At 39.1% G+C, this 27,344-nt stretch overlaps 1 protein-coding gene across 1 annotated transcript in view; it reads left to right on the forward strand.

The window, feature by feature from the left end:
• Positions 1 to 240: 240 nt before the first annotated feature.
• Positions 241 to 27,344, forward strand: part of zcchc14 (zinc finger, CCHC domain containing 14) — a 117,347-nt gene continuing 90,243 nt past the window's right edge. Inside the window, exons 1-2 of the mRNA XM_043706822.1 lie at positions 241 to 1,630; positions 18,761 to 18,872. Coding sequence (XP_043562757.1) covers positions 1,055 to 1,630; positions 18,761 to 18,872 — 688 coding nt within the window. The 5' untranslated portion in view covers positions 241 to 1,054. The remainder of the gene's footprint in view (positions 1,631 to 18,760; positions 18,873 to 27,344) is intronic.

Genomic DNA, 27,344 nt, shown 5'->3' on the forward strand with positions numbered 1-27,344 from the left:
GATGAAGGGTCCACCTATTCAACATTCTTAAATGAGTTATCCTCTATTTTTACACTGCATTACGTAATGTAGTACGAAGCTTCTCTGGGTGTAAACCGACCCCGCAAACTTCATCAACTTGGGCCTGGAAAACATGATCTCAGGAGGCCCGACCTGTTTGCGAGGCCGTGAACTGACAGCGACATTCAGCAATGGAGTGACCAGATTGTGAAGACCGGACCCATTGGGAAAGCCGAAGGCGGCACTCGAGCCGTATCATTTGTCAGGAAGCGAAGTCCGTTCGCAGGAATTGAAAACGAAACTCGAAAGAAAATGTGTTTTTTTTAATCGAGTATATGATGGACGAGAAACTGGCACGCGAACTGTCGAATGACATTCGGATTTTTCTTTGTTAATGGAAAGGGTGGGGCACGCCGCTTCAACGTCTCGAAGATTAACGGTCTCGCTGGCCTATCACCAACCACTCTCCGGGGAGGGGCGGGTTTAGCCGGCTCGCGCAGGGAGGCCGGACGTTTGAAGAAAGGCACCGCGCCGGCAGTGCGCGTGCGCACGCCCGGCGCTTTTGACAGCCAGTCCGCGTGCGCGGGGCCGGCGCATTAACAGCCAGTGCGCGCGGCCGCCTGGAGTCAAACACAAGAGACAACAAAACGCTGTCAGAAACGGTGCGCGTCACATTCGGGGGGTCGCTAGCGATTCATTTCAGCGAACAGACCTGGGAGAGAAGGAAGGAGACGGGGAAAACGGAGAAAAACCATGGACTGAGAAAGGAAAAAGCCGACGGCATTTCGACACGGCAATAATCCAACCGTTAAAACAGCTGTTTGTCTCCAACCACCCCGCCCCCAACCGAGGGAAAAGTACATTTTTTTCCACACTCTCTCTTCACCCCCCCCCCCCCCCCACCTTCTGCAGGATCAAAATGGAAATTCTTCCTTGACAAGCGGGAGAACGCCTAAGAAGCCACAATGCGGTGAAGGTGAAAGTTGCACTGATATTTTAACCTGATCAATAAGTGAGGGGGTTCTCGGCCAGCCCAGGGATTGTGTGGCTGAAGATGATGCAGAAGCAGTTGCAGAGGGATGAGGTTTACCGTTGGTTCGGTGAGTTGAATTCTTCTCAGAGAGTGGATTTCATTTGCGGGCTACTCGATCTCTGCATCCCCCTGGAGCTTCGCTTTTTGGGCTCCTGCCTCGAGGACTTGGCCAAGAAAGACTATCATTCTCTCAGGGACTCGGAGATCAAAGCGAACAACGTGGCTGACCTGGCCAGTTTGACGAACATGACTGACGAAGTGGTCCGCAGCAAACTGATCGTCTCCTTGGCCTTGCTGTGTTCCGACAACAGGGAGGCGTCCGGGGTCCTGTACCGCACCCTTACCCACATCGATTCCATCATCAACAACTATGGCCTTCAGCTTCACGACAGGACTGGCGACGAATTCCTGCTCTTGTTTACCATGGCTTCCAACCATCCTTCCTTTACCTTCCACCAGAAACAGGTTCTGAGGCAGGAGTTGCTAGAAATCCAGAGGATTATCGATAGTACTTCCAACACAAGGACGGTTCCTGTCACGGCTACAACACCAGTTACGACTACAACCAATTGGGACACTAGTTCGGCTGAATGCAAGGTGAGACATAGACATAAGGTACTCTCGCCGATAAATGATACGGTGGTCTTGTGAAGAAACTAAATTCCTGAAAGTCAACTGCATTGTAAATGTCTGAGCGTTTACGTACAAGGATTCTTAATTGTTTTCTTCATTGCCTCAGTTACTTGCATGGCCACGGACCTTCTAGATTAAATTCTCATCGTGAATTTCAATCACTTTCTTTTAACAAGAAAAACAGTTTTTTTTTGGTAGATTAAAATTGGATATCTGGCAATTTGTAAATGAAGTTCATTTTGGACTTTTTTCTAACAATTTGATTTGCAATTTCAGTCTCCCGTTAGAACTTGTTGTGCTTATACTGATATGATTTTAAAATAATTTGAGATGACTTTTTAAAACTTCTTATTGTCAACACACTTTAAAATTAAAAGGTTTTGCATTTAAATGGTGTAGTGTAACTTCTGAATTACCTCTCGCATTTATCTTGACTTTTTAATTTTTTTTCTATATACATTCTTCTCCTTGGTGATCTAATTTCCAGAAATAAAATTTCAACATCTATTTATATAATGACTTTAATGTAGTAAAATACTGCAAGATGTTTTACAGGTATGTTATCAAGCAAAATTTGATACTGTACCATATGGTAGCAGATCAAACCCTTGGGAAAAGAGAGGGATAGAGAAGTGAAGAGTTTACAGGAGGAAATGTCAAAGCTTGCGGCTTTGTCAGCTAAAGGCACACAAACCAGTTATGGAAAAGTCAAAATTGAGATTATCAGACCAGATTTAGAAGATATTATACAGTTATTGAAGAGTGCAGAATTTGGAGGGGGTGGGATTTGAAAGCAAGGATAAGAATTTTTAAATAAAACTCTTTTTGGTTATTCACTTGAGGAACATGAATGTTGCGGGCTGGACCAGCATTTATTGCCCATTCCGAGTTAGCTTTCAGAAGGTGAGCTGTCACATTGAACTGAGGCAGTCCATGTGCTGTAGGTAGATGCTCAGTACAGTTAGGAAGGGAATTTAGGATTTTGTCCCAACACTGAAGGAACGGTGTTACATTTTAAAGTTAGGATGGTGAGTTATTTAAAGGAGAACTTCTGTGTGGTGGTGTTCCCATGTATCTGCTGCTCTTGTCCTTCTAGATAACAGTGGTTGAGAGTTTAAAAGGCACTATGTAAGGGTCATTGAATTTCTGCAGCATATCTTGTAGATGGTAAACATTGCTGCCACTGGTAGTGGAGAGAGTGGAGAAGACCATTAGAAATAGGAACAGGTGTAGGCCATTCAATTCCTTGAGCCAGTTCTGTCATTCAGTAGGATCGTGGCTGATCCAAAATGTCCTGTTTCCTGCCCTTTCTCCGTAATCCTTGATTCCTTTGATATTTGTGGATATAATGCCAATCAAACAGGCCATCCTGGATGATCTAAAGCTTCTTGAGTATTGTTGGAGCTGTACTCATCCGGACAAGTGGAGAATATTCTATCACATTCCTGAGGTGGACAGACTTTGCAGAGTCGGGAGGTAAGTTGTCTGCTGTGGTATTCATAACCTCTGATCTGTTCTTGTAGCCATGGTATTTATATGGCTAGTTCAATTTCTGGTCAATGGTGACCCTCAGGATGTCGATAGAGGGGTATTCAGTGATAATGTCATTGAATATCAATGAGTGGTGGCTAGATTGTTCTTTCTTGGACATGGTCATTACCTGGTATTTGTGTGGTGTGAATTTTACTTGCCACCTTTCAGCCTAAGCCTGGATATTATTCAGATCTTGCAGTATTTGGTGATTTGGTGGAATACAGTGAGCATAGGGATGAACTGTACATGAAAGGAAAGAATGACATGCATTTATATAACATCATACATGATCATAGTATGTTCCAAAGTGCTTTACAGCCAATTAAGTACTTTTGAAGTGTAGTAATTGTTCCATTCATACAAAATGTATTAGGCAGTAGGATGCCATTTGGCCCATCCAGTCTGCTGCACCATTCAATCATAGCTGATATGTTTCTCAACTCCATTCTCCTGCCTTTTCCCCATAACCCTTGATTCCTGTACTAATCAAGAACCTAACTATCTCTGTCTTAAATACAATGACTTGGCCTCCACAGCCCTCTGCAGCAATAAGTTCCTCAGATTAACCATCCTCTGGCTGAAAATATGTTATCCAGCACATGCCCACCTCTCTCTTCTCCCCCCCCCCCCAACATCTGCACTAAATCCATAGCCATACAGGTGATGTAGACATGATGTTTCTTTAGTAGACATCCAAGTACTTGTTGTACGATAGTTTCTTCTGTACCACCTATGCAGTGTTCCTGGTCCCTACCACCCTCTGGGTGAACAAATCTTTATTAATTTCCTCTCAAACTCTTCTAGCAATTTGTTTATTAAATTTATGCTGTTTGGTTTTGAGCCCTCTGCTAAGGTTAATAGGTTGTTTAAATTTACTAATTCTGTACATCTCAATTAAGTCACTGATCAACTACCTTGTACCAAGAGTAACAACTACAAATCCAATTCATCTTCATAGGTAAAATTTTCTAGGCTGAACAATATTTTCATAAATCTCTTCTGCGAACACTGCAGTGCAATCACACCATTCCTGCAATATGGTAGTGATCAAAACTGTACAAAATATTCATGCTGTTGCCTAACTAGTGTTGTGTATTATCCTATAACTTGTCTGCTCTTATTGTTAGCCTGGGTGAATAAAGAAAAGCATGCCAAATTAATTACTCTTTCCTTGAAAATCTATAGGCATACTCTCCAATGTCTCTCTGTTACTCCATACTACTCAACTGTCTTCCAGTTATTGTATATTATCTTGCCTTATTGCATTTTTCAAAATGTTACTTCTGTTTCTCCAGATTTAATTTTACTTTCCACTCTTCTGTTCAATCAATCAGAATATCTTCTTTCAGTGTGAAGTTTTTTTTCTCACTGATAAATAAATGTTCTGACATAACTGGACAGGGTAAGTACAGGAAAAAATGTTCCTAATTACTGTGGCGTCTAGAACCAAGGATCACAGTGTAAGGATATGGAGTAAGCCTTTTACGACTGAGATGAGGAGACATTACTGAGTGATGAGCCTGTTGAATTTTCTGCGGAAAATGGTTGAGGTCAAAGCATTGAATGCTTTCAAGAAGGGGTTAAATACAGTTACAGAGTGATAGAGTCATACAGTGTGGAAATAGACCCTTTTAGTCCAACCAGTGCAAGCTAACCATAATCCCAAACTAAATTGTCCCAACTGTCTGTGCTTGGTTCATTTTCCTCCAAACATTCTTCATCCATGTATTTATCTAAATGTCTTTTAAATGTTGTAACTCCGCCAACACTTCTTCTGAAAATTCATTCCACACACTCTGTTTAAAAATAACCCTTCCATGTCCTTTTTAAAATATTTATCCTCACACCTTAAAAATATGATCCCTATTCTTGAAATCTTGGTGCTAAAGGTTTCAAAGGGTATAGGGAGGAAGTTGGAACAGGGCGCTGAATTGGATGAGCAGCCATGATCATATTGAATTGCACAGCATGCTCAAAGAGCTGAAAGGTTTATTGCAGCTTCTGTTTTCAATGTTTCTACGTTAGCATGAAAGTCAGGAAGGGAAGTTAAGTGGTTACATGTTTAATGGGAGTAGGATTGAGATGAGCTTGATTCGAGTCTCTTTGACAGGCTAAGCTAGGAGAAGTCATAAAGAGATAGAAAATAAACCAAAAAAAAAAGTTGAGTTGAGTAAAATGGAGACATATTGAGGAAATTTGGCCAGATTGGCAACAATATCTGATTAATGATCTTTCTTAGTGATGAGGAATCCAAGACCTCTTTGTATTTGTTCAGATTTCATTTACACACTGATAACACCAACCTACCTCCCTCAACCGCTTTTGTTTAACTGCTTAACTGAGTCCTAGTTAAGCTGAAATGTCATCTGATTGAACATTGGAAAGACAATGCCATTGTCTTTGGCCCCCAGTCACATACTGTCTTCCTTAGGGATCAATACAGTTTGCTCATGGTCACCGGTGTCCTATTTGATCATGAACTGACCTTCGAACCCAATTGCACTGTGATAAATGCCCTCTAATAGTCCCATAGAGGCACTTATCTATACCACTTCCTTAACCTATTTGTTTCTGAAAAGTTCATATTTCCCTTTAATACTTCCAGATTCCGCTAATTCTCCTTCCTGGCTGCTTACCTTCTATCGTCTGTGAATTTGATCTTATCCAGAATGCTGTTGCCTACAATCTTATTCAATACATAGCCTGTTCATCCATTATTCTTGTGCTTTCAGACCTACATTTGCTTTAATTGACTAATAACTAACTTCAATTTTACATGCCTGTGTGGCTTTACCTTTTATCTTTGACCATCTTCAATCGGTAATCTTTCAAGGTCTCTGTATTCCCCAGGTTCTGGTCTTTGGTTTTTCATTATGGCAGCCATACCATCTCTCATCTAAGACCAAAGCTAAAGTAATATACTTCTTCATTGCTCCTGTTTTATGGCATTCCTTGTAGTTTAACTTCTAGAGTCATAGAATCATAGAGTTGTACAGCACAGAAACAGACCCTTCGGTCCAACTTGTCCATGCTGACCAAAATCCTAAATTAATCTAGTCTTATTTATATGCCCATGCAGATGACTTTTAAACGTTGTATTTGTACCAGCCTCCACCACTTCCTCTGGCACCTTATTCCATACACGCGCCACCCTCTGCATGAAAATGTTGCCCCTCAGGTCCATATCTTTCCCCTCTCACCTTAAAACTATATCCTCTAGTTTTGGGCCCGACCACTCTCAGAAAAAAACCTTGACTATTCACCCTATCCATGCCTGTCATAATTTTATAAATCTCTATAAGGTCACCCCTCAGCCTCCGACCCTCCAGGGAAAATAGCCCCATCTTATACTACCTCTCCCTATAGCTCAAACTCTCTAATTCCTGCAACATTCTTGTAAATCTTTTCTGAACCTTTTCAAGTTGAACAACATCTTTCCTATAGCAGGGAGACCTTTTTTTGGTTTACAGCAACCCTATCTCAGGTTGTAGTGATTTGACCAGATGCAATCGGCCCATGCACTACTCCTCCTTCCTTTGGAATCAACACATATGAATGACACATATATTGTTTGAGCTAAGAAAATGACACCAGATCCTTTCTCCCAAATACTATAAAATGATGGCCCATTAGGATGCACCATCTGTTTCTCACAGACAGTGCGCTGCATATCCTGCACAGCTTGGTTGTGAACTATGTGAAGGGAATTGGCAGGTGTCACAGACAATCCTACTCCAGAACCACCCAGCCAAATGCAAATTCCTGTGAAGAAAAGGTAAGTGATTGGATAACTCCGCACCATGACCAAAATCTCTACCCGATTTTGCTACGACTAAACACTTCGGCTGTACATAGCATTCATCATTCACCTAATACATGGCCAAACCGAGGAGCAGATAACTAGGAGATCCTGTATAGCTCAGAGGCACAGATGTCAAATACAATACAGTTTTCTCCAAAGGTTAGCTTTGTAGAGATCCCAGAAGTTGCACTAGAATCACCAAATCATTATGATGCAGAAGACCTTTCTGCCCATTAAGCACTTACTGGCTCTTCAAAACAGCAACATGACTTGGTGCCATTCATGTGTCCTTTCCTTGTAAACGTTTTGAAGCTTCACTTCACTTTCCATTTAATTCAGGTTTAATTGCCTCTTGATCACTTGACGTTTTAGTTGGACGTTCTCTCTCACTCACTGTTTGTCAAAGCATTGGCTGCAGGCAGGCATGGGTACATTGGCTTACGCTGAGTGTTCATGAGTTCGCTTTGATTAGTAATCTAAGGACCATGCTATCTATGTGATGCTCACAATCAGCTGCACCTCTGCAGTGTAGTTCAAATTCAAATTGATTTGAACTTTTGAACCAATCTTTTGATTACTGGTCCTATTGTCTCCTCTTCTGATTCCGTTCACATTTTTATTTAATAGCACAGCAGCACCTGTGTGCATCATCATTAAGATGCAATACAACAATTCACCAAGGCTTCTCTGATAGCACTTTACAAACCACAGATCTTTAGTACTCAGGTCAAAGACAGGAGGTGTATGGCGATAGTACCATCTGCAAGTTCACCTCCAAGCCACTCACCATCACTACTGCTAGGTCAGAATCCTGGAACTTCCTACCAGCAACATCTATGACCCTATATCCCAAGGATTGTAGCTGTACAGGAAGGCAGCTTCCCACCACATTGTCCAGGGCAATTAGAGATTTGCAATATTTACTCCTGCTGAGAATGCTTTTGTCATTCAAATGTACAATGGATTTTGAGTTTTAAGTTCTGCATGGTGCAATATACATTACTCTACATCAAAAGCTCTTGCAGGATGTCACTTTAAGAATGAAGATTTTCCACATGCTTTTGTTTAAAGTTAATCTAGGAAACTTTAAATCTAGCATGCGGTTAAGTGGTTTTAAGTGATATAGTCAGTATTCTACTGAAATTTAAAACTATTATTTTCTTATTGGTTTTACAGGGAAGTTTGCTTATCAAATGACTGTGTTTTATCAGTAGTCCAATATATCAGGCAAAATTGTGTAATTATTAGAGTTTCTGTAGTTCATTTTGTAAACTTTAAAATGATCTCGTGTTTAAATAATTTGAGTTTTTAAAGAATAACAGATAATATTTCTTGATGGTTGATAGAGAATCTTTTTTGTAAAATGATAAATCCAATTGTCATACAAATTCTATTTTCCAATTATTTTAATTTTAGCTTTGAAATGAGTATGGGTGTGGAATGATTATTTCAATCAATTTGGAATAAAAATAGTTGTTTAGGAATTAACACCTAGCCAGCAGGGACAGTTAAAATTAGTCTTAAACAAAACCAAACATTGCTGGAGAACCTCAGCAGATCTGACAACATCTGTGGAGAGAAAGCAAAGTCAATATTTCAGGTTCAGTGACTCTTCTTAGGAACGGATCTGAAGGAGGTCACTGGACCTAAAATGTTGACTCTGCTTTCTCTTCACAGGCGGTGTCAGACCTGCTGAGTTTCTTTAGCTATTTCTGGTTTTGTTCCATATTTCTATTTCAGTTGTTCTTTGATAATTACTTTTAGTTTTGTATTAACAGTAACAGTAGTGTTCGTACTCTATGTGCCACCAGACCTCTTGTCTTTACAAGTATATATTTTCCAGTTAATCCTGCAGAGATGTTATTGTATAATTCTGGAACAGTTGAGTCTTGAATATGGGTCCTCCAGCTCAGAGGCAGGTTCGTTACCACTGCACCACAAGAGCCCTTGGCTTTTGAGTAAGGAAGAGATCAATATTGAGCACACCAGAGTTGAATGAATTGTTCTACCTTTCACTTGTTCCCCTGGGGCTCTTGTGGCTCTTGCAGTACCTGTGCCAATGGCCTAGGTTCAAGTTCCATTTGATCCACAGATGTGTCATCACATGACTGCACAGGTTGATTTAAAATATCTTTGTTAGTTCCCCTGGGAGTCTTGTGGTGGAGTTATGGTATCCCTAAAGCTGAGCTAAGAAGCTTGGATTCAAGTCACACCTGATCCAGAGATGGGTCATAACGTCTCTGTATAGGTTGATTAGGAAATATCTTCACTTGTTCCCCTATGTATGTAACATATCTAATTAGGTTGTGGCCTGGACACCCTTTTTTATGCCTGTGTATGTATGTGTAGGGAGGAATTTTATGAGGGGATTAGAGTTTTAACTTGTAAAGTCATATGTTGACAGTTCATGAAATTTATGTGTAATTAGAATCTATTTAGATCATAAAGATGTACAACATGGAAACAGACCCTTTGATCCAACTCGTCATGCCAACCAGATATCCTAACCTAATCTAGTCCATTTGCCAGCACTTGGCCCATATACCTCCAAACCCTTCCTATTCATAAACCCATCCAAATGCCTTTTTAAATGTTGTAATTGTACCAGCCTCCACCACTTCCTCTGGCAGCTCATTCCATACATGTGCCACCCTCTGTGTGAAACAGTTGCCCCTTAGGTCCCTTTTAAATTTTTCCTCTCTTGTCCTAAACCTATGCCCTCTAGTTCTGGACTCTTCCACCCCAGGGAAAAGACTTTGTCTATTTATCCTATCCATGCCTCTCATGATTTTATAAACCTCTATAAGGTCAACCCTCAGCCTCTGAAGCTCCAGGGAAAACAGCCCCTGCCTATTCAGCCTGTCCCTATAGCTCAAATCCTCCAACCGTGGCAACATCCTTGTAAATCTTTTCTGAACCCTTTCAAGTTTCACAACATCTTTCCGATAGGAAGGAGACCAGAATTGCATGCAGTATTCCAAAAATGGCCTAACCAATGTCCTATACAGCCGCAACATGCCCTCCCAACCCCTATACTCAAAGCTCTGACCAATAAAGGAATGTTTGTAATAATTAGTAATTCTTGTAAAGAATAAAAGCCTGCTACATGCGTTCTGTAAATCTAGTTCTAAAAGGCAGGTAAATTATGAATTTTTGAGAAACTGGCCGTATCAGGGCTTTTAAAATTAAATCTAACGGTTGCAATTATATATGTAGAGTTGCGAAGTTTATAATTTTTAAGTGAAAATTATTGACAATCAGGATCTCCTTTTGGTGATTACATGAGAGAAGTTTTCACAATATACTTTTTGAAGATGCTAATTTGCAGTGTAAGTCTGGAGTTGAGGTACAGTATTTCTCTGTAGAGAATGAGCGTGAAACTCCTCCATAGTGGTGATTTGCCATTGCTTGGAGTATAAAACAAGTGCAGTGTCATAACATTTTGACAAGTGCCCAGGGATCACTTAAACTTCCTGGCCAACTACCAAATCCTTCCACAGTTCATTTAAATGTTCTGGAAGGTGCATCAAAACATTCAATTCTATTATTATTGAAAAGAAGGCCTGTATGCGTGTAACCAAAACTCTGCCCCAAGCAGAAAGACATGTTTCACTAAAATATTGTAAACTGATTACTGTCAACTGTAACTCGTACTACAATTACTTGTCCAGTCATCTGAGGACTTGATAATCCTTGCTTTCCAATTCTCTAGACTTAATTATTCAAACGAAGGTTCTTTGGATTGTCGATATTAGTTGACTATGATTTGTCATTTTCACAGTAATCCAGTGTTAGACAAAAAGAACATTTTTATATCTAGTACTTTCATTTCCAACAACAAATCAATGATTCATGGATTTATTTGTCTTTGATATTAAAAGCATTGTTTAGAGCACCCCTACCTTTTCTCGTCGTCTTTATGCTGCTGACCAACCCTAGTCTTCCTTTCCTCTCCATCTTCAAAATGCTGCAATCTTTTTCTGTCAGAGCTCATCTCTTCCATGAGATCCATTTTCTCTTAATTTTTTATATACAACTAAAACCTGGCATTCAATTAACTTTTCTGTGTCATGCTCATTGACATTGTCATTAGCTTCCTTTCAAAATAACTATCCTTGACCCCTTCCTCACAATTTGTTTCACCATCTCTAAATTTTATTTCTCATCTAAGGCCCTTGAATCTGTTGCTTTTCAATTCTTGATGAACACTCTGAATTCATTAGATAACCCTGCAGCAACATTACCACCCTGAGTTATGTTCCAAAGGAATACCTTCTGAATGTAATCACAATTTATCAATTATTGTTGTCATTTTCTTAGGTGTCAATGGTTGTTTCACACTATTAGACACATCCTTCTTTGCCTTTGTTGCCTGGCCCAATAGATTGCTCTTGTATAGAATTCCATTCTTAATTTCCCAAGGTAAGCAATTGCACAACGAGATAGTCACCTTTATTTCCTCAGTGATCTGTTGGCTCCCTCTTCTCCCTTGGTTACATGATGAATGATGTTCCTGAGATTCATCGAGACCTCAGTGAGTTGTCGTATATATGAGTATACTCAAATCTATTTACCTATGCTTTTATAGACCCACATTCTGTTTCTTGATATTCTCTGACGGAATATAAGATTAATTTACTGCCCTAACTAAAAATTGCTTTCTTCTTAGTGACTTCATTGGCTTTCTTGGCTATGAGCCTGAGGCTGAACCAGTTTGTGCAAAGTCTTGATGTGATCCTAACCAGAGCTTTAAACCCATTGCTGTAATAAAACCTTGTTGCTATTGTCTCTTCAATACTTGCTTTCTTTAATATCCTTGCCAACCTACTGTTCTCCTTAAACTTCAACTAATCCAGACTTAGCTGCTCTTTTCCAAGCCTTCATTTTGTGCTGTTTGCTGATTTCTTATCTGTTCCCCATTTTGGTGAATTTGAGGTTTTTCATCCTCAGCTTCAAATACTTTCATGTTTTTGGCAGCCACTTTAGCTGGCTTTTGGCCTTCTGGTTTTCTGCACAATGCTCTTTCCATTCTTTTTTGTGAAATAATATATAGCAAACTTGTAGATTCCTTGGGACAATCCCATGGAGCTTCTCTCGCAACTCCTTCACTGACCCCATTCTAACTAATTTCCACCAATGTTTTAAATCTCTTTTTAAAACTTATCTTTTCAATGTAGCATATCATCACTCAGCAATCACACCATTGCTCGATGTACATTTTTAGTTGATTCTCATTTCAGTAAGCATTTCTCTTTTAAAGATGAGATGACAGATAAATGCTGGTTCCAGTTAGTATAGCCTCCTGTTTATTTAGTTATTGTTTATTTCGTGTCAAATGTTTAAGACCATTCGAAATAGGAGTAGGCCATTTGGCCCCTCAAGTCCATTCAGTCATTCACTAAGATCAGCCTCTACCAACATACATCATGTCCAAGTTCTTGCCTTTTCCCCATAACCTTTGATTGCCCTACTATCTAGAATCTATCTCTTATCTGTACACTCATCTATACACCAGGATTCTTCCCTCGATAACAAGGAGTTCGAAAGAGTCTTAACCTTCTGCGAGAAGAAATTCCCCTCATTTCAGGATTAAATTGGCACCCCTTTTTTCTGTGAGTAATGCCCTCTGGACTGAGACTCTCCTAAAAGGGGAATCGTCCTCTTAATAGTTAAACTATCAAGCCCCATAAGAATTTAATTTGTTTCAATGAGATCACCTGTCATTCTTCTCAAGCCCCCTTGTGTTTCCTATTTCTGCAGTTTTTCGTCATTTAAATAATATTCTTCTTTTGTTCTCCCTTTCAAAATGAACAATTTTGCATTTTCCTACATTATACTCTATTTGCCAACTTTTGCCCAGTTACTTCAATATTTCTGTAAACTGTTTGTATCCCCCTCGCAATTTGTCTTTCCATCTATTTTTGTGTTGTCTGGGAATTTAGCTACTGTGCATTCATTTCCTTCCTTCAAGTCATTAATATATATTGTAGATAATTGCAGTCCCAGCACTGATTCCTGTGGAAACAAACTGGGTTACAAGTTGTCAATCTGAAAAATAGCTCCTTATCTGCACTCATTGTTTCCTGCCCTTTAGCTAGTTCTCTATCCATGTCATGCACTACCTCTAATACCATGGACTGTTATCTTATGACTTAACCTTTTGTGAGATACTTTGTCGATGCCTTCTAGAAGTCCAAATACTACACATCTATTACTTTGCATGCATCCACTCTGGTTGAGATTTCCTCTCAGAACTGTAATAAATTAGTCCAACATGACTTCCCTTTCATGAAGCCATTCCATAATAATTGGTTCCAAATTGTTTCCAACAATAGATGTTAGGCTAATCGGACTATAGTTACCCAATTTTTGCCTCGCTTCTATTTTGAATAGGGGTGTCACATTGATAGCTTTCTAAATCTCTGGTACTTCTCCAGAATCCAAGGATTTTTGGGAAGTTCCAACCAATGCATCCACAATCTTTGTAGCTGCTACTTTTAGGATTCCAGGACATAAGTCCCCAGAGCCAGGGGCCTTATCTACCTTTAGCCCCATTGGTTTGTCTAATACTACTACGTTAGTGATGTATTTACTGACATTTTCCTAAGTAAAGTTACAGTTAGTGAGTTTGGAGAAAATTTGTAGCTCAGGTTGAGGTTCTCGATGTAAGTTTGCTCACTAAGCTGGAAGGGTCATTTTCATACATTTCATCACCATGCTAGGTAACATCTTCAGTGAACCTCTGGTGAAGCACTGGTGTTATGGTCTGCTTTCTATTTGTGTGTTTAGGTTTCCTTGGGGAAGGTGATGTCATTTCCTGTTCTTTTTCTCAAAGATGATAGTTGGGATCTAAATCGATGTGTTTGTTGATATAGTTCCGGTTGGAATGCCATGCTTCTAGAAATTCTCACGCATGCCTGTTTGGCTTGTCCTAGGATGGATGTGTTGTCTCAGTCAAAGGGGTGTCCTTCCTTATCTGTATGTAAGGATACCATTGTGAGAGGGTTATGTCGTTTTGTGGCTAGTTGATGTTCATGTCTCCTGGTGGCTGGTTTTCTGCCGGTTTGTCCAATGTAATGTTTGTTACAGTTCTCGCAAGGTATTTTGTAAATGATGCTTGTTTTGCTTGTTGTCTGTATAGGGTCTTTTAAGTAAAAAGGCAAGCAAAACAAGCGTCATTTACAAAATACCTTGCAAGAACTGTGCCAAAAGGCAGAAAACTAGCCCAGGATACATGAATATCAACTAGCCACAAAAAGACATGATCCACTATCACTATTATCCTTACATACAGATAAGGAAGGACACTACTTTGGCGGGCACAACACATGCATCCAAGGACAAGCCAAACAGAGACATACACAAGAATTCCTAGAAGCATGACATTCCAACCTGAACTCTACCAACAAGCACATCGATTTGGATCCCATCTATCACCCTCTGAGAAAAAGACCAAGAAATGACATCACCAACCCAAGGAAACCTAAACACGTGAATAGAAAGGAGGCATGACACCATTGCTTCACCAGAGGCTCACTGATGTTACCTAGTATGGTGACGAAGCATCTGAAAATGAACCTTTCAGCTCAGTGAGCAAATGTGTATCCAGAACAGTTACAATGATAGGCCACTTTCAGATTTTTATAACTTGGTCTGAAGTAGATTGTTGATGCAAATGAAATCTGATTTCTTCAGTGATAGCCCTAAATAATGTGAGAAATTCACATTTGCATTGCCCATCTCCTCCATGTTACAAAATAGTGTTTTTATTTGTCTGTAACATAGAGTGTGGGGCTAGGATTTTTCATCAGGTACGTAACAATTTGAGATGTCACAAAACAAAAAAAAAATCTACGCAACGCTTACTTTTATCTTTGTTCATCCGATTCATAAATTTTACTGTTGGTGAGGAATAATTAATAATGAGCTTTGGCTACCAACAATCTGCCGAACAAATATGCATAATTCAGAACAGTTTCTTTCATCATGGGTGAGTACTAAGTTTTGTATATTGTCACTCAGTTGCAATTGAACTTCTCTTTCCTGGGCCAGAGTCAGACATTGTAGCGTTGAAAGTTGTGGCATAGACAAAAGATGACCAGCTATATAGAGGATTTGTTAAAAGGGGTAGAAAAAAGTATCAAGAAGGAGAGTCTGTTTTGAAAAACGTACGTATTTCCAGAACTCTGCTGTGCTTTTGATTTAAGCCACACTGTATGTTTGTATAAATAAAATCCTGGAATCTGTTAAAATACATTTTCACCTACATTTTTGAAAATCTAGTTGACATATAATAAGATGCTAAAGGGGATTCATAAAGTAGGCATAGAAAGGATGTTTCCTCATTCGGCAATTTCGAACAAGAGATCATAATTTTGGGAAATTGATTTAAAACAGGAAACATTAAAAACCAAAGAGAAATTGCTTCTATCGAATCTATGGAATTACACGCCCTCAGAGTGTGGTGGATGCTGAGATAGTGAGAAAATCTTAGAGAGCATAGAACATTACAGCGCAGTACAGGCCCTTTGGCCCCTGATGTTGCGCCAACGTGTGAAACCAATCTGAAGCCCATCTAACCTACACTATTCTATTCTTGTCTATCCAATGACCATTTAAATGGATTTAAATTTGGTGATCTACTACTGTTGCAGGCAGTGCATTCCACGCCCCTACTACTCTCTGAGTAAAGAAACTTCTCTGACATCTGTCCTTTATCTAACGCCCCTCAATTTAAAGCTATGTCCTCTCATGCTTGCCATTGCCACCTGGGCAAAAAGGCTATCACTGTCCAACCTATCTAACCCTCTGATTAACTTGCGTCTCAATTAAGTCACCTCTCAACCTTCTACACTCTTCACAAAAACAGCCTCAAGTCCCTCAGCCTTTCTTCGTAAGACCTTCCATCCATACCAGGCAACATCCTAGTAAATCTCCTCTGATTCTTTTCCAAAGCTTCCACATCCTTCCTATAATGCAATGATCAGAACTGTACGCAATACTCCAAGCACCAGAGCTTTGTACAGCTGCAGCATGACCTCCATGGTTCTGAAACTCAACCTCTCTACCAATAAAACCTAACACACCGTATGCCTTTTTAACAACCCTATCAACATGGCTGGCAACTTTCAAGAATCTATGACACTGAGATCTGAGATCTCTTTGCTCATCTACACTACCAAAAATCTTACTATTAGTCCAGTACTCTGCATTTCTGTTACTCCTTCCAGAGTGAATCACTTCACACTTTTCCACATTAAACTCCATTTGTCACCTCTCAGCCCAGCTCAGCAGTTTATCTATATCCCTCTGTAACCTACAACATCCTTTTGTCACCATCCACAACTATCAACCTTAGTATCCTTCTATGCCCTCATTCAGGTCGTTTATAAAAATGACAAACAGCAGTGGCTCCAAAACAGATCCTTGTGGTACACCACTAGTAACTGAACTCAAGGATGAATATTTTCCATCAATCACCACTCTCTTCTTTCAGCGAGCCAATTCCTGATCCAAACCGCTAAATCACCCTCAATCCCATGCCTCCGTATTTTGTGCAATGCCCACCGTGGGGAAACTTATCAAATGCCTTATTGAGATCCATGTACACCACATCAACGGCTTTACCTTCATCCACCTGTATGGTCACTTTCTCAAAGAAGATAGACAGATTTTTAATTAGTTAAATTAGCATGCTGATAATAGTAGAAGAAATATTAAAATTTAACATTTCCCTCTCCATTCTTTAAATTTTGTAAATTCTACTATTTAAAACAACATTCTGAGAAAATAAAATGCTTTTGTAATCAATTGCTATGAAAATCTATCTCATAAAATGAAATAAGAACATTAGAACTAGGAGCAGGAATTGGTAATTCAGGCCCTCGAGCCTGCCATGCCACTTATTAGGTCATAGCTTATCTTATCTTAGCCTCAATTACATTTTCATGCCTGCTCCCCATAACTTTTCAAGTCTGAAGGGGCTGAAATGCCTACGGTGGCTTTTGAAGAATGGGGCAAGAAAAGATAAACTTTAACATTTCTTTTACTGTTATCAGTATGCTAATTTTATTTCTAAATGAACTTTTTGAAAGTAAATTATGGATTTATGTTTCAATTTTTGCCCTGGTGTCCTCTGTGTGGATAAGTTTAGAAGGAAGCAATGACTGTGTTATAGCTTGAAAAGGTGAATCAAATCAAATTCAATGCAAGGATCTAGCTTGGTGCTTAAAACAATGAAAGCTATTGTTATGACTGCTCGATATTATGAGGGATGTGTTTTAAACTAGCTGTTTCAAGAGAAAATTGAGTATGTAATCTGCTATGAGTTCTACCATGTCATAAGCCACTTGTCTTGGAGTCTGGGGGAAATGTTCTTTTAAAACCCAAGTGCCAACTTATGTACAAAGGAAAGGCCAACTGCCTTTGCTGCGATAGATATACAGATGAAGGGCTCTTGCCTGAAACGTCGATTCTCCTGCTCCTTGGATGCTGCCTGACCTGCTGTGCTTTTCCAGCACCCCTCTCACTGCTCTGATCTCCAGCATCTGTAGTCCTCACTTTCTCCTTGAGCGACTGAATAGCCTATTCCTGTTCTTGTGCTGCCTCCCACCATGGAAAATTTGTCTTAGCATGAATGGGCCTTGCTGCTGGAAGTCAATTTGGGGATTCTCAGTAGACTAATGGAAGTGGCGTTTGATGGACACGGAACATTGGGGGCATGCAAGCCTGTTGGAAGCTGGATGTAATTTTTGGAATGCATTCTGTATAGATTACAATTCTGGACAGATTACAGTTCAATTTATAAATGTGCTGATGGGTTATTTATTGTGTTAGGAAGTTAAGTTGGGCTGGGGGAATGCGCGCAATATCTTTTCCATTGTTTACAGTGTTATTTGCATACTAATTAATGTTTACTTGATGTTGATGTTGGTTTGTTACGGTGAACATATTAACTGTGAAATCTTGTGTGACCATTTGAGTTAATCTCTGAGAATTCTAATATTGTTTAAAGTCATTGGTCAGTGGGGATTGTAATAATAGAATCAGGGTGAAATACAGTGTTTGTGTTGAAAGATCTTTTCTTGTCATTACATACCTTTGTCTTTACCTGCCAGCCAAAGACTGAATTTCATCCTATTAATTTTACCAGTACCTGAAAACAGTAATAATTCATTGTACATTAAATTAAATGCTGCATCATCTCCCCTCCTCAGTATGATGATAGCTAATGCTAAAAGTAAGTTTTCAAGAGCTTTGTTAGCCATCTGTTATTGTGATAATTCTTTATCATCCGAGAGAGTGAGTTTTGCTTTGTTATTTGATAATGAAGCCAAGCCAGGCCATGTTTCGCTCAACGTTTACATACTGATTAAGATCCTTGGATTGTTAGTTGGAATGTAGGCATTTGGCTTTTTTAAAGCCATGCAAGGTGCTGAAGGCAATTATGGTTCCCTAACTGCTTCCCTAGTAAAGTCAATGAACTCTGCATAGATTTAATGAATTCAATCTCCGAATGTCTCATCTATCAGTTAAAACTTAACATGCCAGTTAACTAATGATAGAGATCCTAAATGCTCAAATCTTGAGAATTTTTATCACAGTTGACGATCTTCAGCTTGAGAAAACTTGAAATATAAATTATGAGTGATTCATTTTTGTCAAAAGCTTTCCTTATTATTTGCGAGATTTGCATTATTATTTGTGAGATTATGAAATGTTCTTCAACTATTAAGGAAACAATATTTATTTTTGAAAAGGTAATGTACAAAGTAGAAAGCAGCGTACACTGTTTGGAGAATGCATTACAGACATCAACACATTCCTGTGATGAATCCTCCCAAAAACGGCCTTCCAGCAAGCATTCAAGAAGTAAGTTGTAACTTGCTGAAATTTTACCTCGGTTTTGGATCTGTCATTTAATACACTCAGGTTTTATAATGATTGTAGTCTACAAATTATTGAGTGCAGAACAAATGCTTCCTATGTTTGCACAACAATGCTTTTGAATGTATCGGGTTTCCAATTTTCTGTTTAATCTAGTTTGATTCATTTTTTTTTCCAAATATGTTGCAAATTACACAAGTTAAAACAATTTATCCCAAAACATATAACAGAATTAAAGAATGAAAGAATTTCAATTTTAATGAATTTAGTTAATGTAATTAATCAAATGCAGGGTCTCTTCTGTGCTGTATGATTCGATGAATGTGATGTTTAATGTTAAGAGTTGGGAACCCACTTCATATAGAACTCCTAAGAGAGAGTCATTTATGCAGTCTCCTATTCAAAGAAAAACGGTCATTCATACCATTGAGAAAATACCTTGAGGAGAAAGAAGCATCAGGTCAAAGTTTGTTAGAAGCTTGATACTATAAAAGACATGATGACTATGTATATAACCTTCCCCAGTGTCACAGAACTTGTTCTGGAGGTAAGTCTCAATTCTTTCTATGCTGGCAATGTCACACTTTCATTGTATATGGCAAACTGGAAAAGTTTTAAATGCCATTTTTTACAGAGTTATTGTACATTTATATTGTCTTTCCTATATTTATGGTTCAAAAGCCTGTTATCCTCAACAATTGCAACTCGTCTCGCTCTCTCTCTCTCGCTCTCTCTCTCTCGCTCTCTCTCTCTCGCGCGCTCTCTCTCGCGCGCTCTCTCTCGCGCGCTCTCTCTCTCTCGCGCTCTCTCTCTCTACAATTATCTGTGCCTTCTCGGCTGACTCACCATTGTCCCATCAACTTGTCCTATATCTGTAATGAATAATTTTGTCCATTGTTTATTGTTCCTATCTATGTACGTAGATTTTTCATTTTTATAATAGTTTCAAGCAGAACGCTGAAATTAATGTTTAACTTTTATATTGTATGTTTACTTTCCTATGCTTTTTGTCATTATATGAAATGTATTTGAATAAAACCAGTCAGGCAAAACACCATAAGTAGGATGATCATGCAATTCTGAGAAACTCTAACTGTTAGGATCAGACAGCTATTCTCTCCCAAAGCACATCAAACTTTTATTTACTTGAAAGTGCTATAAAGGAGGCCATTCAGAGTGACTTGACATTTTTTCTGTGTTTAACCCTTTTGTGAATTCGTTCAATACAGCTGGAATTACCAACTTGCTATTGCTGCTGTGCATGACCTATTGTATAAACCTGTTTATTCAGAAATTTAATCTATTATGGAAATACTTGGAGTGATTAATATTAATTGTCTTTTGAAGTGGGCTGGGCTGAATGTTGTAAATCCAAAGTGTAAATTTGGAGGCACTAATTTTTGATTAGTTTGCATTCATGCAGCTTTCATTTCACCTGAAAAACACCTAGACTAGCCTGTTGGAACTTGCTTTGTGTTTGGTATAAGAAAAAATATCTGGAGAAACCAGAATCAAGCAGGCCATCTCTTCAACCATGATGTCACAACTTGGCTTCCATGGTCTTTATCACTGAAAGGCACTACAAATCATTCTTCTTTCCCTGATTATTTCCGTGCCAACTCCAAACTTGCCACTTTAATTTCCACCCAGCATATCGCTGATACAATAACTTCATCTGTGTTGTCATATCCGTAGGCTCTAAGTTTGAGTTGGCAAGCAGTTGGCTTAGCTACTGGTCAATGATGGTAACTCAAACATTTTAAATATACTGATGCAACCTTTCCACGAGGAGGTTTTCATATTTTTGTACTGAGACCATACTGGAGACTTCCTTCACTGTCTTGTTTGGCCACTTGCCTCAATGCTTTTTAATCTTAGCTTTGGTATCAGCTCTTATTCATGTTAAAAATTGAATATGTTTGTTCTGCTAACCCATTTGTGCCTCATCCACCCATTTTATAGCTCTTCCATTTTATTTCTGTCCCATAGCTTAATCGTACCTTGAGCATAAATGGGAGGTCAGGTTGTCGGTTTGCTTACTGAGATGGTGTGTTTGTTTTCAGACATTTCGTCACTATACAAGGTAATGTCATCAGTGACCCTCTGTGAAGCTCAGCGAGCAAATCCTGAACCTGATCCACAACCTGAACTACAAATCTTCTCCAAGATCTCAATTGGGAGATTTTCATTTCTCGCAGACTGGAGAAGCAGGAAATTTAATTTGAAAAGCTGAATTTCACAAAAAGCATCTTCTTAGGATGTCTGCAGCTTTTCACAAAACTAATAACAGCAACTTCTCTAACACCTCTCTTCCACTATCCAGTCAGGTGAAATTTCCCTCACCTGATGCCATTCCAATTTGAGGCAACTGTAGCAAGAAAATCACTTAAAGTCTTTTCTATGATGTGCGGTTACTTCTGGAGTTCCACAAGGGCTTGGTTTTGAAATCGTTCTTTCTTGTACATATGCTGCCTCTTTTTTGGATAATGTTTTAAGTAATAACTTCAAGGCTCTGTCATCCAGTATTGGAAGATAGGTAATGTCATTACATTAAATAATAAGAAGACCTGGGATATTGTCTTCAGTCCCTGCACAAATTCTGTTTTGAACCTGAACCAGATCATTCACAACCCTAAGTTGACTTTTTGATCTTGTATCCTCAATCACCAACGCCATCTACAGCCAATTTCCATTTTTGTAATGTCTCTTGACTCTGCTTCATCTCAGCTCATTGGTAGCTTAAACTCTCATCCATTTGTTTGTTACATTTAGACTTGATTATTACTAATGTCCACCTGCCCCTCTGTAACATTGAACTGCTATCTGTAAACCTAAATTGTAACAAGTCCTGCTCACCCATTACACTGTGCTCACTGTCTTACATTGGGTCTGTTCTTTACTTTTAAAATTCTCTCCCTGTTTCAAATTTTTCATGTCCTCACCTCTTCATCCTTTCTGTCATCTTCTCAAGCCTTTCAACTCTGAGAGCTGTATTCTTCCAGTTCTGGCTTCTTGCACATCTGTGCTTTTGCACCTTTATTATTAGCAGCCAATGTTAACTGACCTCGGTTGTCTATGGCTAAGTTCATAAATTTCCTCTTTGCCTCTGTACTTTATTTTCTTCCTTTTAAGGGGGTCCATAAAACCTGTCTTTTTTTTATCAAGTACTTGCTTATAAAAAAAGGTTCTGGAGTAGCCCATAGAACCTTTTCACCCTTCTCTGCATTTAATAATAGCTGATCTTCTGCTTCAGTTCCACTTTTCAGCCTTTGATAAATTCAATGATAGAATATCCACAACTCTCTGGGGTAGGAAATTCCAAATATTTGCAGTCTTTTAAGCGAAAATGCTGTCCTAACTTCAGTCCTAAACTATAAGTTACTTTTATCTATAGGCTGTTTCTCCCATCATTCAACCCCTGCCTTCTAAATTCTCCAAGAAAACAGTTTCTGTGTCAGTCAGAGAATTCTGTGTGCTTCAATAATGTCACTTCTTAATCTTAAATCTAGAGAATATGAACTAAATAACTTGACCTTTCATTAAAGGATGGCCCTCTGGACATGAAGTCTCCCTACAATTATGCAACTGTGAAAGCCTAGGATCTTTTAAGGACCGTGAATAAATATATATTGCTCTAGGAAATTTCTAAAGTTCTGTGGTCATACGTTCAAATCCCAACATGAATTTATTCAGTTCCAGAGCAATTGGGAAGGGCAGCAGTGCCAAAATCCCATGAGCAATTTGTTTTTTAGTTTTTTAAAAAAATTTAACCTATTTTGCTAATAACCTGTTCAGATATGTCATGACATGCCTCTCGGAGAGGTGAGACTTGAAGCCAAACATTCTTATGTGTGCTTTTAGAAGCAGCCAATAACAGAAATCAGCCATTCCATGTCAGCAATGTGATCCTCTGTCTTGCAGGTGACAGGCAGGGATACTGACATTTAGCTTCCTACCAACTAAGTACATATTTACTCAAACCCAAAAGGCATGACTTCTTCCTCAGGATCAAGTTGAGATAAGTCACAGATTGCAACTTTTAAATCAAAACAAGTGAAAATATTTCTTCAATACGAATGAAGATGGTTATTAATCTTTTGGGTACTTGACACAATTACGAGTCAGCATACTCACATTTTGAAATGTAATGGCTGTGAAAAAAGTGCTTTCACAGAACACTGACATCCTGATACTTCCAGTAGGAAAGGGAATTGTTAAGGAAGAGTTTCTACAAAGTCTTAGGCAAATCTGCTGGACTAGTCTGGGAAATACCCTGTATTTTGATACAGAATTGCTGACTGTTTTAGTTCATGTAGCTAGAGGAGAAGAAATGTTGTTACCCACCATTTCAGATGATTGCTGATGATTGGATGAAATTACAGTACACTCCAGCAGCTACATGCACGTCCTAAAGATGAAACTCCAGATTGAGAGTCATACAGCACAGAAAAGGCCCTTCTTTTTTATTAAGTGTGCACCTACCTATTTACACTAATCTTACTTTTTAGCACCTGAATGTTATGATGTTTCGAATGCTTATCCATGTACATTTTGAAGGTTGTGAGGTTTCCTGCGTCAAATCCCTTGCTACCATCCTCTAGGTGAAAAAAAATCTTCCTCAAATCCCCTATAACCCTCTTGCTCTTCGCGTTTTAAAATTATGCCCCTAGTTGTGAACCCTTCAACTAAGGGAAACTGGTGCTTTTGATCCACTTTGTCTATGTCCCACCTAATTTGTGCACCTCAATGAGATCCCCCTTTAGCCTTCTATGTTCTAAATAAAACAACCCGGCCTATCTAGCTGCCTATCAAGCTGCCTTCATAGCTAAAATTCTCCGACCCAGGCAACATCCTGGTGAATCTCCACTATGCACGGCAACCCCCCAGAAATCCAGCTGTGACCTAATCAAAGTTTTGTACAGCTCCAACATAACCTCATGCTTTTATAATCTATTCCACAATTTATAAAGGTAAGTATCATGGATGCTTTCTTAATCACCCTATTAACCTGTCCTCCTACTTTGTGATCTGACAAGCCCAATATCTTTCTGTAAGCTAAGGTCTTCTCTAGCACTATCCGATTTTTGTCCTCTGCAAACTAACTTATCATCTCCACCCTTCAACACATATTCTCATCTATATCCTTTGTATACATCACTAAACAAGAGACCCAGTATTGATCCCCATGGCACACCAAACACTGGCCTCTTACAACACAAAACAGTCTCCTACCACTAAGCCGATTTTGGAAAAATCTTGCCAAGTTACTGTGGATCACGTTTTTTTTACTATCTTATCAATCTCCCTTGTGGGACCTTGTCAAGGCTTTTGTGAATTCCATGTAAACTGCATCAACTACACAACCCTTAACAACCGAACACCTGAAAATTTCAATCAGGTTTGTTAGTCCTGATCTCCCTCTAACAAAACCATACTGACTATCGCTGATCAAGCCATGCCCCTCCAAGTTGAAATAAATATCCTCTTCAGAAATTCCTCCATTTGTTTCAACCACTGACGTGGTTTGTAATTGGGTGTTTTTTTTCCTACTACCCTTCTTGAAAAAGTAAAACCATACAGCTGTCCTCCAGTTCTCTGGCACCTTCCCTGTGGGTAAAAAGAAGTTAAACATTTGTGTCATAACCCCTATTGTTTGCTCCCTCACCTTGCACAGCAGCTTAATCCAGCCCATCTGGACCTAGGATTTTGTCCACTTTTAAGCATGCCAACATCTCCCCTACCTCCTCAGTCCCTATGTAAATCTGCTAAAGAATCTCACAGTCCCTCTTCCTAAATTCTGTACCTACAGCTTCCTTCTCCCAGGTGAAGACAGAAGTGAAGTATTCATTACCAATGTCCTCCAGCTGCACACATTGATTACACCTTGGTCCTTAATGGCCTCTGCTCTTACCCTGATTATCCTCTTTGCCTTAATATACTTGGATTCTCTGTAATTTTACCTACCAATGTTTTTTTTTCATGTTCCATCTTTGCTAGTCTAAGTGCTATCTTAAGGTTTCCCCTCAATTTTATGTACTCCTTCAAGACCTCTGTGGATTTGCTCCCTACTCCAAGCCTCTTGTTTCTAGTTAGAACATAGAACAATACAGCACAGAACAGGCTCTTCGGCCCATCAATGGAGAATATCCCTGATGCAAAGACAAGACTTTGTCTCCACTAGGGCAGTGAGGTCGTCATCCTATTTTGTGATCATAAACATCTGCCACTGGTAGATTGGCAAGGACAAAGCCAATACATTTGTACCTCTGCAACCTGTCATTGTCCTAGGTTCCTTTGCGACCTGCCATTGTCCTAGTCTGGAACCCGATCAGTCATGGTCTTGGTGATGGACCTTCAACTGAAAATACCTTCTTTGTTTTCATTACTGTGTTTTCCATTTGGTGCTGAATGTAGAGAAGAATTGATTCATCAGCCAAGTGGATGGGGATGCTCTTGGTTGTGATCAGTGGTAATCAACAAGAAGTTTGTTTGACCTGATACACTGGGACTTCATGGGGCCCAGAATAAAGCTTGAGGACTTTCAGGGCAATTGCTTCCTGACTGTATACCACTCTGCTGCCACTTCTGATAGTGATGATGGTATAATTTACTTTATATACAAAATAGTTTAATTTGAATAAATGTGAGATATTACATTTTGGTAAAAGGGCTGGGCTTAGACAATTAAAAGTGGGTCTTGGGTAGTGTTGTAGAACAGAAGGACCTAGGGGTTCAGGTACGTAATTCTTTTGAAGTTTGAGTCATATGTATACATGGTGTTAATGAAAGTGTTTAACACACTTGCTTTCATTGCTCTGACCTTCGAGGAATTGGGACATCATGTTGAGGTTGTACAGAACGTTGGTGAGGCCTCTTCTGGAGTACTGTCTCCAGTTCTGGTCACCCTGTTACAGGAAGGATATTATTAAGTTGGAGAGGATTCAGAAAACATTTACCAGGTTGTTGCTGAGAAAGGAGGGTTTGAATTATAAGAAGAGACTGGATAGGTTGGGACTTCTTTCACTGGAGCGTAGAAGGTTGAGGGGTGACCTTTTAGAGACTTATAAAATCATGAGGGGTGTAGATAAGGTCAATGGCAGTTGTCTTTTCCTTAGGATTGGGGATTTCAAGACAAGGGGCCATATTTTTGAGGTGAGAGGAGAGATTTTAAAAAGACATTGGGGACAGTATTTTTTTTTTTACACAGAACGGTTCATGTGTGGAATGAACAGCTAAAGGAAGTGGTGGATGTAGGTACAGTTATAACTTTTAAAAGAACTTTAGGTAAGGACATGAATAAGAAATTTTTGGGAGATATGGGCAGGCAGGTGGACTAGTTTAGTTTGGAATTATGGTCAACATGGACTGGTTGGACTGAAGGGTTTGTTTTCTGCTCTGACTCTGAGAATGACTCATTTGACTAGCCTATAGGACAGTTCTTCCAATTTTGATACCAAATGTTGCTAAAGAGAGCTTTGCAAGGCCAGAGTTTCAGGAACAGGGCTGTGTGCCATTGTCATTTCTTATGCCTTGGTTGGTTTCACATTATCTTTTCCTCTGACATCATAGTAGGTAGATACACAAGTGGCTTGCCAGGCTTTATGAAGGTATTTAAGAGTCAATCACATCGCTGGTATGGCAGCGTAAATGTGCATAGTGAAATGTAGGCCAGATGATACGATTGAATACCTAGGAATACACTGAAGTATATACAGCATACCAAAAAGCAACAAGCCCGCCAGCCCCAATTAGCCGGTGCCTGTTGTAGGCATCTGCTGGAAACAAACAGGAATAAATTATTGCTCCTGATTGATTATTCTTGATTTCCTGGATACTCTCCGAAGTATGTGAAGGGTAACAATACGGATGTAAAATAGCAAATGATTCATCAATAAGTGTAGGTCTTGCCATTAATACATACTAGTTAATATTTAAAATGTTTTTGAAAATAGCCGCACAGAAAGTCACTTTTTTTTTGAAAGGCATTTGTAATATTTGAGGATATTATGTAATATTTGCTTTAGTTCCTACTCTTTTTCTCCATTTGCGTAAAGTTCAATAAATTTTGTCTGGTTAGATGAGCTATGTCAAATGAATAACATTAATACTAATTCAGGGGTTGGTGAGGTATTACATTTTGATAAAAGAGCTGGGGTGGGGTGGGCAGAGGTGCTCGGTCCTCAGGAAATGTAGGCTTACAAAGTAAAAGGATGTGGTGTCATTGAAGGGTAACTAATTTAATAATTATATCCAATGTGAGACAGGAAGGGATAAAACATTATAAGCATTTTTTAAAAAAAAAGTCAGCATCAGATAGAGGGGCAGGCAAGAAAAAGTGAAAAGGCAAAAGTAATGGTTCTTTATTTGAATATGCACAATATTCAAAAGAAAATAAATGAATTAACAAATGGAGGCTAATGATGCATATGATCTTATACACATTATACCGTTCTGATT

The sequence above is a fragment of the Chiloscyllium plagiosum genome, chromosome 17, assembly GCF_004010195.1.
Source record: "Chiloscyllium plagiosum isolate BGI_BamShark_2017 chromosome 17, ASM401019v2, whole genome shotgun sequence".
NCBI classification, from domain to species: Eukaryota; Metazoa; Chordata; class Chondrichthyes; order Orectolobiformes; family Hemiscylliidae; genus Chiloscyllium; species Chiloscyllium plagiosum.